The sequence below is a fragment of the Eptatretus burgeri genome, chromosome 6 (assembly GCF_056783735.1).
Source record: "Eptatretus burgeri isolate ZD-2024b chromosome 6, Ebu_testis_v1, whole genome shotgun sequence".
Taxonomy (NCBI): domain Eukaryota; kingdom Metazoa; phylum Chordata; class Myxini; order Myxiniformes; family Myxinidae; genus Eptatretus; species Eptatretus burgeri.
Window position 1 is genome coordinate 89,141,805 of NC_140966.1, and position 19,922 is coordinate 89,161,726.

At 45.6% G+C, this 19,922-nt stretch overlaps 1 protein-coding gene across 1 annotated transcript in view; it reads left to right on the forward strand.

Moving 5' to 3' along the window:
- QTRT2 (queuine tRNA-ribosyltransferase accessory subunit 2) overlaps positions 1-19,922 on the forward strand; it is a 48,845-nt gene that overhangs the window by 862 nt on the left and 28,061 nt on the right. The window contains exons 3-4 of the mRNA XM_085886155.1: positions 2,090-2,145; positions 13,561-13,637. Coding sequence (XP_085742281.1) covers positions 2,090-2,145; positions 13,561-13,637 — 133 coding nt within the window. The remainder of the gene's footprint in view (positions 1-2,089; positions 2,146-13,560; positions 13,638-19,922) is intronic.

The window sequence follows — 19,922 nt, forward strand, 5'->3', positions numbered from 1 at the left end:
TATACACTACACTACTATACACTACACTACTATACACTACACTACTATACACTACACTACTATACACTACACTATACACTACACTACTATACACTACACCACCACAACACACTACACTACTACACACTACACCATTACAACACACTACACTACTACACACTACACCATTACAACACACCACACCACACGACACGACACTACTACTACACACTACTACACTATACTACTACACAACTACACTACGACAACACACTACACCACTCTACAACACACTACAACAACACGCTGCACTACTACAACACACTAACCACAACACTACACACACCACACTACACACTACACACCACAGCACACCAAACACTACACCACACACTACCCCACACCACGCGCCACGCCACGCGCTACGCGCCACGCCACGCCACGCCACGCGCCACGCCACGCGCCACGCCACGCGCTACGCGCCACGCCACGCGCTACGCGCCACGCCACGCGCTACGCGCCACGCCACGCGCTACGCGCCACGCCACGCGCTACGCGCCACGCCACGCGCTACGCGCCACACGCCGCGCCACGCGCCGCGCCACGCGCTCCACGCCACGCGCCACGCCACGCGCCACGCGCCACACGCCACACACCACGCGCCACGCCACACACCACGCGCCACGCCACACACCACGCGCCACGCGCCACGCCACACACCACGCGCCACGCCACACACCACGCACCACGCCACGCGCCGCACCACGCGCCACGCGCCGCACCACGCGCCGCACCACGCACCACGCCACACACCACGCGCCACGCCACACACCACGCCACACACCACGCGCAACTCCACGCGCCACGCGCCACGCCACGCGCCATGCCACGCGCCACACCACGCGCCACGCGCCACACCACGCGCCACACCACGCGCCACGCCACACACCACGCGCCACACACCACGCGCCACACACCACGCTCCACGCCACACACCACGCTCCACGCCACACACCACGCCCCACGCTACGCCACGCCACGCGCCACGCTACGCCACGCCACGCGCCACGCTACGCCACACACCACGCGCCACGCCACACACCACGCGCCACACCACGCGCCACGCCACACACCACGCGCCACGCCACACACCACGCGCCACGCCACACACCACGCGCCACGCCACGCGCCGCGCCGCACCACGCGCCACGCCACGCGCCACGCCACGCGCCACGCGCCACGCCACGCGCCACGCCACGCGCCACGCGCCACGCCACGCGCCACGCCACGCGCCACGCGCCACATGCCACGCGCCACACCACGCGCCACGCCACACACCACGCGCCACGCCACACACCACGCGCCACGCCACGCGCCACGCTACGCCACGCCACGCGCCACGCTACGCCACGCCACGCGCCACGCTACGCCACGCGCCACCCCACTCCACGCCACGCGCCACGCCACGCCACGCTACGCGCCACGCCACGCTACGCGCCACGCCACGCTACCCCACGCGCCACGCCACGCTACGCCACGCTACTCCACGCGCCACGCCACGCTACTCCACGTGCCACTCCACGCTACACCATGCTACACCACGCCACACGCCACGCTACACCACGCTACACCACACACCACGCCACGCTACACCACGCTACACCACGCGCCACGCCACGCTACACCACGCTACACCACGTGCCACGCCACGCCACGCTACACCACGCGCCACACCACGCTACACCACGCTACACCACACTACACCACGCTACACCACACTACATTACACCACACTACATACCACACACTACATACCACACACTACATACCACACACTACACCACACCACACATACCACACACTACACCACACCACACATACCACACACTACACCACACCACACATACCACACACTACACCACACCACACATACCACACACTACACCACACCACACATACCACACACTACACCACACCACACATACCACACACTACACCACACCATACACACTACACCATACACCACTACACACCACTACACCTTGTATCATTCCCAACGAGCTCACTCGTTTCTGGTCTCGCAGTCTCAGTACTCGTGTTTGTTTTGCAGGGCTGGACATCAGGATATTTTGGAGAACAATGACGATGGAATCAGCAAATTTGTAGGTCAGCAGTGACTGAATCATAAGCCGAGAGTTACTCCAGAACTTCACACAAACTCACGAAAGCACGAACACGTCTTCCGTGATTGAACCCCTGTGGATGTCGTGGCATTGATTGCATTTGCATGGAGTGTAAACTGTGTGTCATGATGGGCTTAGATTGGAATTATTTAATTTTTCGTACACTTTGGCCCTGACAATGGTGCAGATGGAGTAGGTATGGGTTCGATGCCCGGCTATATAATGTCGGATTGGTGCTTCCAGGTTGGGTTCGATTCCTCATCCTGGTGTTTCACAGACGGGGAGATACCTCGATGTGTGTGCCATCCCTCAGATGGACGTAAAGCTAGTTGTTCCGTCTGCTCGCATTACCCGGTGGAAGTTAAAGGTACCACGGTCTTTCGGGAAGAGAAAGTGAGTTATTGCTGGAATCATATGAAAATACATAACTCTGTGTCTGTCGACCTGTATTTTTGATTGTGATACATTCGGTCGTTACTTATTCAATCTCGACCAAACTTCACAGGACGATTAAGGGTCACATAATGGAGGTTGTAGCGACTTCATTTCCTGCGCACCCCCTCCTCAATACAAGGAGGTTTTCCACCGAGGGTGAAATCCGTGATAAGGTGTATATCTGTGTTAAGATAGCTCATCGAGACATTTTTCTTCGGCCGCGTCTCATAACAAAAGTTAGAACAACACCAATGATGATAGCAAAATATTAATCTTATTACAAAACTATTAATACGGATAACATCCCCTCTCCTCAAGGACAAATGCCGTCTTAACTTGTATAGGTAGCTTATCGTGGCGTTATGTGTGGCACCCCGACGTAGGGTGTGTTCATGAACCAAATTTATTATATAGTGCTTGTTAAGTGGCTTAAGCACTTGAGCAAGTACTCCATTCAAAACAGTTGAGAAGGAACTGCTGGCTTGGCAACCACTACTTAGCTGCTTGGTAACTGAACATATCCCAGAAGTAAAAAAAATAATATGTATGTATGTATGTATATATATATATATATATATATATATATATATATATATATATATATATGTATGTATGTATGTATATATATATATATATATATACACCACAAACAAACTTGCTGTTTAACACTAAACTGAAAGGGAGGCATCTCGACATCCTTGAGGCATTATGTGCTTACCGCGTCCACCACACGAACGGATCCCAGCCTTGATCTACTGTAATCTATATACCCCAGCGAGGATAATAATATTGTTGGGAAGCCGGGCGTGGGCTGCGAGCACGACCGCTCGGTGGAGCAGTAGGGTCGATTCTACCAAACACCCGGAATCTAGATCGTACCTTTCGGAAAACTCCAAGGGTACAGGTCCCTTACAGGACCGTGAATCGTCAATAATTCCACCACGTGGGACAGGTTATTTGCCAAACTTCAAAATACCTAGAGGCCCACGTGGCGAGCTACCAAGTATTAAGACCCTCGATGAGACGAGTCGTTTCCGTGCTCGACCCGTGCGTAACCCGAGCGGGTGGTTACCGAGGTCCCGTCGGTCCAAACGTACATTTACAGTAGCAACGGCCTTTTTCATCACCCAACATGCACCGTGTTAAACCAATGGAAGAAACACAAAAATGAGCTGATACATTTAACACATGGATATTTATTTACAATAGGTGGGGAAGGAACACATAAGAGCAGAGTTAAACCGACTAAAGCAAGGCAACTAATGTACAGCGAAAACACTTATCCAATTCCTACTTATAGACGGGCTCACAGACAGACGCACACCCAAAAGAAATGCACCCAAAATGGTCTTTATTATCCCTTCAGCTCGGAGGGAAGTCGAGCTGAGGGACGAGAATGTGCCAGGCTACCTGGCCGCGAGCGCGTGGCTGGACGTCAACCCCCTCCGGGAGCTCCGTTTGCCAGAAGACGGACCAGGGCAGCCAGACGCAGACCACGCCAGCGACGAGATGAGCACAGAGAACCACTGATTAGACCAGGGGGCATGACGGCCGTCACGGCGGCCCGCCCCCCCAAACAGGCAGAGGAATATTATCCTGCGTGTGCTGTGCTCATTGGACGACTGCCAGGGAACTCGCTTGCATTTCCCTGATTGGGCGAGACCGACGTCAGGTATTGTGAACTCCGCCCACGTACGTGCTGACACGCACGTCGGCACTGGCGTCGGTGTGAGGAAGCGAGGTGAAGGCGTGTTGTTGTAGTTATCAGGGGTGTAAAAATGTAAAAGAAAACCCTCACTATCAAAATAACTCCGCAGCGCATGAACATTTAATTACCCATTAAACAAGGGAAAGGGAGCTATCTATCCACATTTACTTATCGAAATAACTGAGCTATAGGACCTGTATGTTGAGTGCTCATGGCTTCCAGATTCGTAACAATATCACCCTTCCTATTGCTCTTGGAGGGAGTGGGTGTAATCGTCCTGAACAAATTACAATTTTCAGCCAAAATGGCAACGAGTTTAACACGATTCGGTGGCATTGTGGTTTGAGCATCTTATCTCACTATGGGAGGCTGGTGGGTTAGAAAAACAAAACAAAAAAATTATTGTTTTAATATACAATGTGGAGGCTCGTATAAGATCTAAAACACAGAACGTATAACAAGGGGAGCAGGAGACAAGAGGGACGGGGGAGGGAAGCACAAAACAGTGGGGAATAAACACGTGAGGAGATCTGTGGAAGGGAGAGGGATGGGGTGGGGTACACAGGGTAAACAAGATGGACACTACAGGGACTTTCAGGAAGGAAATCGGGGAATATGAATGAGGTGGGTTTGGGGTATTTTAACGGAGGTAGAAACGATCGTGGTTTTGGGTGGGGGAAGATAAGAGGTGGTGGTGAACAGCTGTTTTGAAGGCCTGGAGGGAAGAGTGGGATTGAAGAGAGTGTGGGAGTTTGTTCCAAAGGCAGGAAAAAAGAGGAATGAAAGAGTGAAGGTGAACAATGATTCTTTATTTTGGTAGTTTTACCAGCAGGGAGTTGCTGGTGGACCTTGAGCACCCTGCAGAAATATGGCGAGGACATATCTCAGACAGAGCGGGGGGCGGGGGTGAGGCCGGAGATGAGACTGTTGAAGACAAAGACCACTGACCTACCTGCGGTGAGAGAGTGAGAGACCTAAAGACTCGGCTTCATCGCAGGGGATAACCAATGATCCTAATGCCTTGGTTTCCACAGCATGAAGCCGAAAAAGGTGAGAGGCGGGGGCACCAGCCCATAGGGGAGAGCAGCACGCCATCAGGCTGCAGATGAAAGCTTTGTACGTGGTCAGGAGCTCAGGTATGCCAAGGAAGGAATTTGCATGATGGAGGATTCTCAATCGGTGACTGGCTTTGGAGGCCAGCTTGGAGATGTTTAATCCCATCCCTGGCCGAATCGTACCAAAGATTTCAAAAATGGTACCTACCTGGCGGTGCTGCTTCCTTGCTTGTCACTCATCATTTCGAGGATGGAGGACGGATAAAAGCTGTCGGATGGCCACTGTGTCGGTGTACGGATCAAGGAAGTCTCCTAACGAATCAAGCGGCCACTTGCTGCAGAAAAATCTATACTCAGCACCTGTGCTGCTGAGTTTGGGATATTCTGTCTTGGCATTCATACTCCTCATTACTTTTTTTTTCTTTATCGCAATTTATCAATTTCATTTGTAAACTAAGCAAAAACGTGTTAAGATATATATATATATATATATATATATATATATATATATATATATATATATATATATATATATACTGTACATACATAACAGTGTATAGTGTGCACAAACTCTCTACGGATGTGAATTAGATATGGCAGTTGATGCAGTTTGGAAGAAAATGTTGAAAGCAGCTCTCTTCCCAACACTTGTAAATCTGTACATTCAAGCCCAAAGCAAGTGCTTGGAAATGAAGAAAAGCTAATACCCACATGTACAGGGTGACTCGCTCACCAATCTGTTGCTCGGTTACGTAACCTCTGGCTTAAGCTCCTGAGCATGTTCACCAAACAGGTTTCCTTCCAATAGCAGCTCCAGGCAGTATACCGAGCAAGAATTGGTGTGGCCAAATTATAACAAAGCAAGTTTTTGTTTTTAAAAATAAATCATTTTATTGCTTTTGTCATCTCTGAAAAGTTATTTTCCCTGAATATTGAAAGATCATTCTAACCTTCAGAGCATTTCATGTTGGCGTCACGTCTTCTCCGAAAGTTCATTTTCCCTGAATATTGAAAGATCATTCATGCTTTCAGATAAGAGTATTTCATAATGGAGTTTTACTAATTTTGTCAAGTAATCCATCAAGAGATTTCCTTGGCATGTATTGAGGGTTCACAAACAGCATTGTTTTGCATGAATTGGAACACCTGTCACCATGTTCGATTCATGTGTTAGTTTTTATGAGATACAACCTAAATAGACACTTTTGAACATTATTCCTCTGTGAAAACTATTACGTGTGTGTGTATATGAACTGTATGTATGTATGTATATATATATATATATATATATATATATATATATATATATATATATATATATATATATATATAAAGCCTGGTGTTGGCTTAGTGGTTAGGGTGGTGGCTTGGGATCCCAGGGTCCTGAGTTCAAGCCCCGTTGGCTGCTGAATTAACACCAGGGGGTTGACTCAGCCTGTCATCCATCTGAGGTCGGCGAAGTGAGTACCAGTGTACTGGTCCCGGTGTATGCCCCGGTTAGAATAGGTATACCATATCCCTGTGTGTCGTAAGAGGCGACCAGGGTTGGCGTCAGGAAGGGCATCCGGCCATAAAACATTGCCTCAAGAAAAAGCCTAACCCCTGCAGCAGGGAAAAATGGCTGTAAAAACGGTCATTTTTATATATATATATGTATATATATATATATATATATATATATATATATATATATATATATATATATATATATATGTATATATGTATATATATATATGTATATATATATATGTATATATATATGTATATATGTATATATATATATATGTATATATGTATATATATGTATATATGTATATATATGTATATATGTATATATGTATATATATGTATATATGTATATATATGTATATATGTATATATATATATATATATATATATGTATATATATATATATATATATATATATATATATATATATATATATATATATATATATATATATATATATATATATATAGTAATCCCCCGTTTCTCGCGAGGGTTGTGTTCCAAACCTCCCCGCGCTTAGTGAAAATCTGCGATGAATGGACGCCTCCCCAAAAAATCGACTCGTCTGGTCTGATCGGTTTGGGAGTGATTGGGTTTGAGGTGCCTGAGGTCGACTTGTCTGGTCTGGTCGGTTTGGCAGTGATTGGGTTTGAGGTGCGGAAGATCGACTCGTCTGGTCTGGTCGGTTTGGCAGTGATCGGGTTTGAGGTGCCGGAGATCAACTAGTCTGGTCTGGTCGGTTTTGAGGTGCTGGGTACGAGCAGTGCTCGTCCAATGGCGGCAAACCTTTTTCCTTCCCGAAGCATATATCGAGCATCTTTACCTTAACCTTCTCCTGGAGCGTCCCAGGACCTTCCTCTGGCGCTTCGGTTCCTTGCCAGAAGCCTAGAAGGTGCAGGGCGTTTGGGCGGCATCGTGGGGCTTGGAGAAAAAACGTAGAAAATATTCGAAGTTCACAAGAGAAACTTTGTCTCGTGCGTTGTGTGACTGGTCGAGCACCACGCGTTATAATTTATTGCTTAAATAATTTGTATTTTATATATTATTACCGCGATGTACCGGGGGAATCCGCAGAAAAATTAGTTAGGTTCCAAGGGAAAACCCGCGATGAACCGGGGGCGTGAGAGGTGAACCGTGGTGAAGCAGGGGTTGACTGTATAATTAAAGTTGAACAATTGTCTGAATAGGGTAAACTTCGTAACCACAGCACATACAATGCTGAATGATACCTCATTTAAGAACTATTGGGTCTGAACATTGCATGCAGATGTCTACAAACATCGATATTCATGCAAGTTTGAGATTTTTTTTCATTTCTGTAGCGCATATCGTCTATATGTTCAGTTGTTGGTTTGGACACCTATCAGAAGTTAAAAAAATAAAAAAATAAAAAAATACATCTATATATCTTAAGTGTGTGTATGTGCGTCTCCTCCATAACTCCAAAACCATGAAATGTCGCAGCCTGAAACATTGCTTGCATTTGAAGGGAACTCCAAAGAAGGGCATGAGTGAAAATTGAGTGTTTGGGTTAATGAAAACACCCCCTTTGAAGATAATTAACGGCCTTATTTAATTATATCCTTTATTAGGTGCATCCTCGGCCACCTCGCTCTTGGGTCTTCAGACGTATCCTGGGTTACCTCGCTGGGATCTGAAGCTACCATGTTTTTTGGTCCACTCAACCAGGCCTTGATTTGGAATAGGCCACAACAATTTCTTAACGATATTTTGTTTCCCCACTTTCCTCACTCGTATGATCGAATGCCCGTTTATCATAGCTACAAATCGCTAGACACATTGCAGTGCTTAAAAATGCTTGGAGATGCCAGTGTTCCTGGCTTTATTTCATTTCTGCACATGCCATAACCTCGAGAATCTCTGAAACTGAACCAAACCTGTAACAGCAAGGTGACAGAGAGCTCCGAGAGGGGGTTTGAAAACTTGGGCTGGGAGGGGGAGGGGGAGGGTTGAGGACTTCATGTCACATTGTGCATTGTGTGGAATTTCCATGGGACCCTGCTATTATGCTGTCAAAGGACATTCCTGTCAAACTTCCGAAATATTCCAAACTCTGTCGGGAACAAATTCACTTACAATAGCCCAGTGGAACTGGGTTATCGACTCCTAAATAAGAGTGGTGTTTTTTGTGCTAAAGCTCATCTGGTGACATTATTTGAACCACTGGATTCCTTGAAAACTGGTGGTTGAATTCTGGGTGTGCACAGGAAGCTTTTTGGTGGTTAAAATGAAATTGTACTACTGGAAGTTTGAACTGCCACGCTAAATTTGTTTTAATATCAACATTTATGCTGCCAAAGACAAACAACAAAGCAGAGATGCTTTGATGTTTGTCTTGTAGTATCATGAACATTGTGAAGATAGACAAGCCTCCAGGTCAGGCCAGGTATGGGAGCACGTGCCAGAACAGCGCGTCGCTGCATCCACTTTCCGCCGGTACTCCAGGGACCTCCGTCTGGCCATCCCCCAGGCAGATGCCAGGCCCATCCCCATCTCCTTGAGATGATGGTCAACCTGCTGCAACCACCAGGCATGTGGTCGGCCCACTGGCCTCCTCCACTCATGAGACTCCCTCGCTGAGAGAATCTGGTGAGCAGGATCAGCGTCAGGAAAACGAGCCACATGTCCATACAGCCGCAACTGACGCTCACAGACTATGCAGGTAACAAATCTCATCCGAGTCTCTCTCAGCAACCGCTCGTTGGACACAAAATCCGACCAGCGATAGCCAAGGATTCTCCGAAGAGACCTGGTACCAAAGGAATTAAGTCTCCGTCTCCGATCCTTGGTCAGAGTCCAAGTCTCGCATCCAAAGAGCAAGACTGGAAGTACCAAGGACTTGAAGACTCGGACTTTCGTCCTCCCGCACAGGTACCGGCAGCGCCACACCCCATGATCCAGTTAATCCATGACTCCCCATGCCCGACCCAGACGTCCATTGACCTCTGACTCACAGCCAGCAGAGACATGAATATCACTGCCAAGGTAAGTGAATCTCTGCACGACCTCAACATCCTCACCACAAACAGGCACAGACAGGACGGCAGCATCCAAGATGTCACCGAAACCCTGGATCTTAGTTTTGACCCAAGAAACCCGTAATCCCAGCGGCTCCGACTCCTCATTCAGCACCTCGAGGGCCCCCAAAAGGATATCTAAAGTCTGCAAAGATGACTGCATCATCTGCAAAATCAAGGTCCGAGATCTTGACATTCCCAAACGATGCACCGCAGCTTGATCTCTCTGACATCGTCCCTAGAATCCAGTCCATACAAGTGCTGAAAAGTGTGGAGGCCAGTACACACCCCTGACGAACTCCAGTAACAACTGGAAATAAGTCAGAGATGGTACCACCACACTTCAAAACACTCTCAGTACCAGAGTAGAGTTCAGACATCAGATCGATCAGTTTTGGTGGCACCCCACGAAGACCAAGAATCCTCCAGAGGACATCCCGATTCACTGAATCGAACGCTTTACAGAGATCAACATAAGCTGCAAGCAGCCCCTGCTGAAACTCTCGTCTGCGTTCGGTGAGGACACGAAGAGCAAGGATACGGTCAATCGTTGACCTCTTTGGTGTAAAGCCTGACTGCTCTGGACGCTGGTGCTCAAGCAGATGGTGGCGAACCCTATCAAGAATTATCCGAGCAAAGACCTTGCCTGGCACTGAGAGCAGCGTCACCCCTCGGTAGTTGTTGCAGTCTTGGCGATCACCCTTCCCTTTCCAGAGAGGGACAACAAGGCCCCTCTTCCAGTCAGTTGGGATGATGCCTGTGTTCCAGGCAGAGCACAAAACTGCATGCAACGACACGAGTGCAGCATTTCCACCAGCCTAGAGAAGTTCAGCATGGATGCCACAGATGCCTGGAGCTTTGCCCCGTATCAACTGGTTCACCGAAGCCTGTGTTTCCACAAGCGAAGGTGGACCACAGTTGATTCGAGGGTCAGCAACAGGGATTGTAACACCCTTGACATCCAACTCGACAGCTGGGGGATCAGCCTGGTACAACCGCTCAAAGTCACCTTCACTTCAGACTCCTCTGTCAAGAGTCTCCCACTCTCTGCTCTAACTGCAGTGCTCTGAGGGATGGGCTTGGATGAAAAAAAATTTGCCTCCTTGTCCACCCTCAGTGCACGTACAGTTTTACGCCTCAGCTCCCTGAACAGCTCAGCTCTGCCATTCAGCCTGGCCCTGCGACTCTGGTCAATGGTATCCAGTGTCCCTTGAGAGACAAAATTCTTCTTTGCCCTGCGGTGAGTTCCAAGACATCCACCGGCAACATCAAGGACGGTGGTCTTGAAGGCACTCCACAACTCTTCAGGACCCCCCAAAGCACCCAGACCCCCCAAGGGTCCACTCAGCCTGTTCGCAAACTCCTCAGCTACTCTCTCATCCCTGAGCTTGTCAACATCCAGCCTAGGCTGGGATGGTACCATTTTCCAGGATTTAAGGTGCAGCTTTAGAGTTGCTACAACAAGCCTGTGGTCAGTATTGAGGAACTGAGCACTCCGGTAGACCCTGCAGTTCTGGATCATCCTCCAACGACCGTCAATGAGGACATGGTCAATCTCCTTTGCCACACTGCCAGCATTGGAATATCAATTCCAGCGATGAGCTTTTGGGTGCTGAAAGCATGAACCAGCCACCCTAAGTCCATGACTTCTTGCAAAGTTAAGGAACTTAGTGCTATTCTGGTTCATAGTTACTGACCCATGGGGACCAACACACACCTCATAACCATCCCTATCAGTTCCAGTCGATGCATTGAAATCCCCCAAGACTAGAAGTGTATCTCGTCTGGGGCACTGATCAACCACAGACTCGAGCGTGGCATAGAATGCGTCCTTCACGGTGAGATCACTCGCCTCAGTCGGAGCATAAATAGAGACCAGGGAAATGGCACCGAAGGAGTGACGAATCCTTACTCTCATAATACGCTCGTTGACCGGTGTTACCTCAATTATCATTGGGGTCAGCTTATTGGACACAGCTACAGCAACTCCTTGGGTATGGTAACCATCAGAGCGACCAGACCAATAGTAGTTGTAACCACCCACCATTATCTCGCCGCAATCCGGTCTCCGAACCTCAGAGAGAGCTGCCATCCGGATGTCCAAACGCTTGAGCTCAAATGATAACAGAGACAGGTGATCATCCTCTCTTAGGGATAGGACATTCCAGGCACCCACCCGAAGGGACCGCCTCAGGTTAACCCAAGGAGACCGCCGTCTGGTGGACGACACCTCAGCACCACTCCGACACACTCTCCCGCAATCTGACCCGGGAACGTTACCCCATGGTTTCCCTCCTATCATCAAAGATTTGGGGTCCCGAAGGCTTTGCCCCATTCCCGTCATCTGGTGAGCTGCCTTGCGAAGGGAAGCTGCACAGGAAGTACTCCCACGGAGTGGGTTTTCAGATTTTTTTGCGTTTTTGTGTTTTGCGGAATGAAGGGTCTTACGGTGACCAGAGTGCAAATCCTGCCACCACCTCCTAATAAAAAAGTAACCCAACTGCAGGACGACGTCCACAGACACAGTTGGGCACTAGATATGGATGGCCGTTGGCTCACAAGGAGCTCCTCCGCCCTTTGACAGGTTTTGTTTTTAATCCTGCTGCGTGTCCATATCCAAACACCCTCCTCACCAGAAAACCTGGTTGGGGAGACGGTTTAGTCGCCGACAACCCGACCATGGAACAGGTTAGTACAGGTTTACATGGTACCTGTAGCAGGTCACAGATCTAACCTGACTTGACATATCAGCCTCCAGGGCAAAAACAAAAATTAATCTTCCAGGAAGTTGGGATTGCTGTGCCGAACTTCTGTTTTAACATTCCGATGCGTTTTTGTACGTTTGCCTTGTATGCACTCCTGAACTGCTCTGCGGAACAAGTTCAAACCTGCTGGTTGTACTTGGGGTGCTGTTTTTGAGCTGCTAAACAAAATCCTAATCACTGAGGTTTGTGGTGGAGGGTCGACGTCACTTCTCTCTATGTAAATGTGCATTTTGAAACACCACCTGGTGGAAGCCACGATTTCGAACTGTCGTACAATAGGGCCTACACCATTCTGATTCTGATGTACCATACTCTGTTACAGTGCTGCAGAAGCAGTTTCTTGGCAAGGGTTATACTGGGTGTTTTTTTTTTATTGTTTTACCAGAAGTAGTTGGGGCAGGAATTTGGAATTTATTCAGCGTGACGATGATAGCTCGTCATGAAGGAGACGTGGGATCTTTAACGTCCACCAACTAATGTCGGCAGACGGGACGCCCACTTGATGTCATTGGATCATTGATGGATCACCCTGCCTGTGAAATACCAGGATGACTATTTATACATGGGCTGAGATTTAATCCCAGGCTGGACAGCTTGGAGGTGTGTGTGTGTGTGTGTGTGTGTGTGTGTGTGTGTGTGTGTGTGTGTGTGTGTGTGTGTGTGTGTGTGTGTGTGTGTGTGTGTGTGTGTGTGTGTGTGTGTGTGTGTGTGTCTTGGACATTCTGCCAGTCCATATATATTAGCATTGGGGGGGGGGGTGATTACCCTTGTGTAGAGACTGTTTCTTTGCCAATGTAGATTAACACTAAAAAGTGACCCATTTTGAGACTCATTTCCTTTAATTGATGTTATGTTTTCTTGTCATCCTACAACCACATTCCATTTCAGGAATGCCCGAGTTTGGTACATTTGTTGGCCAACATGACCCCATGGCTCCTGTACCCTCTGGATATAATGGCCACAAGGTATTTATTTATTGATTTATTTTTACCTTGCCTACTTCTGTGAACACCCTGAATTTAGTGGCTATTTATTTATTACATATGTGAACATTGTAACATTGAGTAAAATTGCCACCTTCCTACCCACTCAACCACCACCCTGCCCCTCTCCCCCAATTTTACAATGTACAAAGTATGTATTGTAACTTTTGGATGCCACTATTTACTGTCTGAGTGTACCCTGCAATTCTGGATGCTTAGGCCAAATGTAACAGAGTGGTACAAGCTTGGAGAGAAATGCTTATAAAAAAGTGATTTTTATTTATTTATTCCTTACGAAATCTAAAGATTTCTGGGATGGTGGCGAATCTAAAGATTTCGTAAGTATATTGATGCCTTCCGTTTCTGTTTGTTTGTTTGTTTGTTTGTTTGTTTGTTTGTAGGCACGATAACTCGAGAACGGAAGAAGCTACCAATGTCAAATTACACCATGTGATTCAGGAGGGTGGTGGCTAGCACTGATTAGATTTTGGTCAAAATCGGTCAAAGGTCAAGGTAACAGTGAGGTCAAACATAATTCCGTAAATTCATGTGGAGAAATGGAGTATTTTTGCTTCGCTCGACGTTACGAGTTCGTTTTAACTTCGATTTTAATTTTGTCTTCGGTTTTTGCGATCGCTTGGGACGCTTAAAACTCGGTTGTCGAAATTCTGGTAAAAATCGGATGTTTTGGAGACGTTTTAAGATTGTATAAAAAAATTTCACTCGACGCGTCACGGGTCGTCCCATGATGCAGTGCGCTCGAGCAGACGCGTCGTTGAGTTACGTGAAGGTATAATATAATTGCATGGAGAAATGGAGATTTTTGCTTCGGTCGACGTTACGATTTTTGATGGTTTGATACAGAATCATGGTAGAAACTTCTGGTTTGTGTCACTACCTTCTCTCGAGACAGCTTTTATTAGTCAAGGTCAGAGGTCAAGTTGACGATTTCGTAAGTACCAGTCTATGACTGCTTGTTTGTTTGTATGTTTGTTTGTAGGCACGGTAACTCGAGAACGGAAGAAGCTACCAATGTCAAATTACACCATGTGATTCAGGAGGGTGATGGCTAGTGCTGATTAGATTTTGGTCAAAATCGGTCAAAGGTCAAGGTCACAGCAAGGTCAAATATTCGATTTTTGATGGTTTGGTACAGATTACTCGAGAACGGAAGAAGCTACCAATGTCAAATTACACCACGTGATTCAGGAGGGTGGTGGCGAGCGCTGATTCAATTTTGGTCAAAATCGGTCAAAGGTCAAGGTCACATCACAGTGAGGTCAAACATCCAAAACATTCGATTTTTGATTGTTTGGTACAGAATCATCTGAGAAACTTCTGGTTTGCGTCGCTACCTTCTCTCGAGACAGCTTTTAGTAGACAAGGTCAGTGGTCAAGTTGATGATTTCGTAAGTACCAGTCTATGACTGCTTGTTTATTTATTTTGTTTTCACAACCTCACACCCATATTTTCCTCAATGGCAGGATTTTACAATTCAGCAATAAAATTAAAAACATGGAATTCAAAACAAATGCAAATTTGACACTGACCCACACGATCACACAATCCCACTCTTTCACCAACAATAACCTTCAAGTTTTCACAAATAACCTTCATGATGTGCAAGTTTTCACTTACAATTGTGTGTTAAACGTCATTTCTTGCTTTTCCAAAATGAAAGTTCAGATATTTATCTCCGCCACTGAACTAGTGGACGAAGGTTATCTTTTCACCCCTGTGTGTGTGTGTTTGTCTTTGTTTGTCTGTGAGCAGGATATCACAAAAAGTTATGGACGGATTCAAAAAAAATTGGTGGATAGGTTGTGTGTATGACGAGGACAAATTGCTTAGATATTGGTGAAGATCCCGATGCTAGGATTTCTAAAGTGATTCTTCGCCATTGAGAAAGAGTGGCAAAACTATAGAAAGCATCTTTTTATATATAGCATCATATATAGTTTTCAAAGCAAAACTATAGATATCTCAAAACGTTGTTGGTGAATTCGGACAAAACATAGTGGATAGCTTGGATGCTTGACAAGGACAAATTGATTCAATTTTTGGTGAAGATTCGGATTCGAATTTTTTTAAATTCTTTAAATTATTCTTCACCATTGAGAGATCAGGCCAAAAATCGATACAGAGCAGGATATTTCAAAAATTTGTGGACGAGTTCTGACAAAATTAGGTGGATGAGATGGTTAGGTGACAAGAAGAAGCTGATTCGATCTTGCTTAAGGACCGGATGCAGATCCAGTATATCGGCGGGATATAAAATGTAACTTCAGCCAGGTGGAGGTATGTGGTGTACCGAGTGCCATTCTACTTACCTCTGCCACCGAAGGTGAAAGGAGGATATGTTTTCACCCCTGTCTGTCTGTTTGTTACTTGCGAAAACCGAAGATTTTTCAAGTGTCTTGGTTCGTCTTGTGCATTATTTTGTCTGTCTGTCAATCAGCTACAGGTCACAATTTTAAACCGATCTTCACGAAAACTCACCAAATGGTAGTTTGTCATAACCAAGAAGCATATTGTTTTTGATGTTAAATGGTCAAACGGTTAACATAGGCTGAAGGTGAACAACTTTGTCAAATTTCTAAAATGCTCAATTTTCATCGGATAAATGAGAAATTTGAACAAGATTTGCAAATCAGGTCAATAAATTCAACCACCAAATATTTTTGAGGTCAACATCGGCTGAAAGGTCGACATAGGACGAATTTCTAAAATTGTAAATTTTCATCCCATTGACTTGATATTTGAAGAGGAGTTGCATATTTGGTCATTGAGTTCAGCCACCAATTACTTTTGAGGTCAACTTCGGCCAAAAGGTCAACATCGGCCATTGTTCAACAACTTAGGTGGGATTTCTAAAATCCTCAATTTTCATCTGATTGACCTGTAATTCGAAGAGGATTTGTTAATTTGGTCATTGAATTCAACCACCAATTATTTTGAGGTCAAATTTGTTGTATGGATTTGGCAAGTCTCATGCTCAGCATGACATCTTTATTGTTTGTGTGCAGGATATCTCAAAAAGTTGTGCACATATTTGGATGAAATTTGGTGGGTAGGTTCAGTGTGTGACAAGGATGAACTGATTAGATTTTGGTGAAGATCCGGATCCGGATCTGACAACTATAATTTTTTAAGTGCTTATTAACCATTGAGAGATAGGGCCAAAAGCGATATATCACACGATATCTCAAAAAGTTATTGACTGATTCGAACAAATTATTTGTGGACATGTTGGGTGTCTGAGAAGGAAGAATTGATTCAATTTTGATGAAGATCTGAATCCAGATCTGGATCCGATAATTTTTTTCAGTGATTCTTCACCATTGAGAGATAGGGCAAAACCAATATATATATAGCACGGTGTCTGAAAAGGTTATCAACGGATTCGAACAAAACTTGGTGGACTGATTGGGTATGTGACAGGGACAATTTTGTTAGATTTTGGTGAAGATCTGAATCCAGATCCGTTTACGAATTTTTTTTTTAATTTTAAAGTTATTCTTCACCATTGAGAGATGCGGCCAAAAACGATATATAGCATGATATTTCAAAAAGTTATTGGGCCCGATATGTTCTTCTGGGTCAGGCATTGCGTGGCGGAGGTTTGCGCTCTACCGAATGCCCTTCTAGTTTTGTATATTTGTGGAAGAGTTGGAGCAGAATGGAAAGTGGGAAACAACAACAGGAGCAACAGCGGCAGATGAGAAGGAAAGTAGGACACATGGGGGTGAAAAACCTGAATGAACACAACAAGAAGAGGAAGGGGAAAGCAGGGATGAAACAGAAAAGGAACAAACCAACCGACAACTAACAAATGAAAAAAGGTGAGGGTGAATTAATTCATTTATTTTTCTACAATAACCTGGAAAAGGGGAGTGCTTTGGAATGGGGTCATAACTTGGGAGATATGCTTTATATGTGAATAATAAAAACTATGGTCTGCAGATATTTTCACCCACTAACCCCAACCCTGCCCCACATGCAGAGATGGCTCCCAGTAGTTCCCACATGAACGCTTAATATAGTGAGAAAGTTGTTTAATCGTGAAGAGGGATGCAAGAACGATTAGTGATAATTGATGGTGTGTGAAAGATGCAAGTTGATTCAAAAGCAATGTGGATCTTAAGTTGTCATTTCATCTATCTATAATTCCAGCAGTGTGTGTGTGTGTGTGTGTGTGTGTGTGTGTGTGTGTGTGTGTGTGTGTGTGTGTGTGTGTGTGTGTGTGTGTGTGTGTGTGTGTGTGTGTGTGTGTGTGTGTGTGTGTGTGTGTGTGTGTGTGTGTGTGTGTGTGAGTGACCGCTGTTTCTCGACAACCTCTGGTCCGATCTAATTGAAACTTTCCAGGTATATTGCTGGGGACCTGAGGATGTGCCTTTTCAAGGTTTGATATTAATCGGACAAGTGCTTCCCAAGTTATGGCCATTTATTTACCAAACTAATGGGAAGACACGTTGTTGCGTGGGCGTGGCCGATGGGGAAGGGAAGCACAGCCACGTTCCCCATTACGGGTTACAACGTATGGGCTTCCGGAGGGTGATGACTTCGTGTATTCTAATAATTTCTCGATTTCTTATGCGCATTTATAGATAAACACAATGGCCCAAGTTATGATCATTTTTATATTAGACGGTGTATAAATTTCGGTAACATCAGAGTGCTGGTATGCTCTGAACCAGGAAGTAAATTTTTTCTCTCTCTCTTCTCTTCTCTTTTTGTTTTTCTTTGCCACGACATTGTGAAAAGGTAAAATACGTTGGCGCTAATTGAATAATTGGGTATTAAAAATAAATTGCGAATAATCGTAACTGCGAATAATATCGAACTTCCGGGTCACGCACGTACGGGCACGTGAGAGCGAAGAAACGGCCTGTGTGGTTTATTTATTTATTATTAATATTATTATTATTATTATTATTATTATTATTTATTTTTTTTACAGGCACGTACTAGTTGTATGAATGGGCTTAGTATATCGGAGAGGGATACATTTATAATCATGTTAATGGGGTTGGTGCGTAGGGCTCAAACATGATAGCTTCTTAAAGGAGTGCATCAGGTTGGATTTTAAGTATATTGCCTCGATTGTGCTTCACATAAGGTTACTTCATTCACTTAATAATATATTCTTTTTATTTACTTATCTAAAAACAAAATGTAGGTTCATGCAAGAGTGAGGAAATAAAGCACAAAAAGGCAACATACTGGTAGTTGTAGGTGGATGTAATTATTGTTAACATCTCTCCCCCCTCCCTTTTTCAACCTCAATTTGACCTTCCATGTGGGAGGTGAATGTGAAATAAGACTTTCTTCTTCTTACCTCTTGTTGAGGAGGCTATTGGGGAGGGGAATGTAACCCATTGCATACCTTTCTTGCAGTAGTGGAAGCGGATGTGAAAAATCACGTTTACTTTTATTATTTTTCAAGAAAGGCTTTATTTTCAATCAGGATTGGAAGGATAGCTCATAGGTAGTGGAATTGCCTTTGAGCTAAGTTTGGGTTTAATTCCCAACCTGACTATAAATGGTCACTCTGGTGCTTCCAAGCAGGACATTGCATTATTGATTGTGCCATCCTTCAGGATGACGTTAAGCTGGGTATCTTGATTGCCAGCATTTGATGGTGGACGTTTGACATTACCCTTTGATAAGGGTCGGCTATTGTGTTCTGGCACCCCTGTCCAAATTCCTGCTGTGGCTTTGGCTGAGAAGAGCAAACCACCCAATGTATTCTCTGCGAAGTGATTGCTTCAGTAGCATTGACACTTTGAAAAGATCGTGGCCATGAAGGGAAAGGTTATTTTGTCTTTCTAGATCATCTGTCACTTCCTTATTCCTGAAGGAATCGTGTAAGAGATATTCAACGTTATAACCTGTGCAATTGAATTGGTTGCCTTTCAGAGTCAAAGATTGCTGACCACATGAAACATGAGAACTACCTGGTGAATTAAGTTGCAGTGCAGAGGCAGCTGCTCGGACAACAGCCATATTCTAAGATAGCAAGCAGTGTAACCTGGTGTCATGGAGTGTCCAAGAAGACGATGGGGCTCGATAGATTTATGGTCGGACCTGATGTCAGCCACTTGCGACCGAAAGGATAACTCGCCTACTCTTCGCAAAACATGCCATGAGATATTTGAACGTCCACTAAGAGCGGTTCTGGGAGGTTGGTCCTCTCTCTTAATGTGCATTCATCGGAGGGGACGAACACATTGATGCTGCTTCCTGCCTACTAAATATCAAGATGA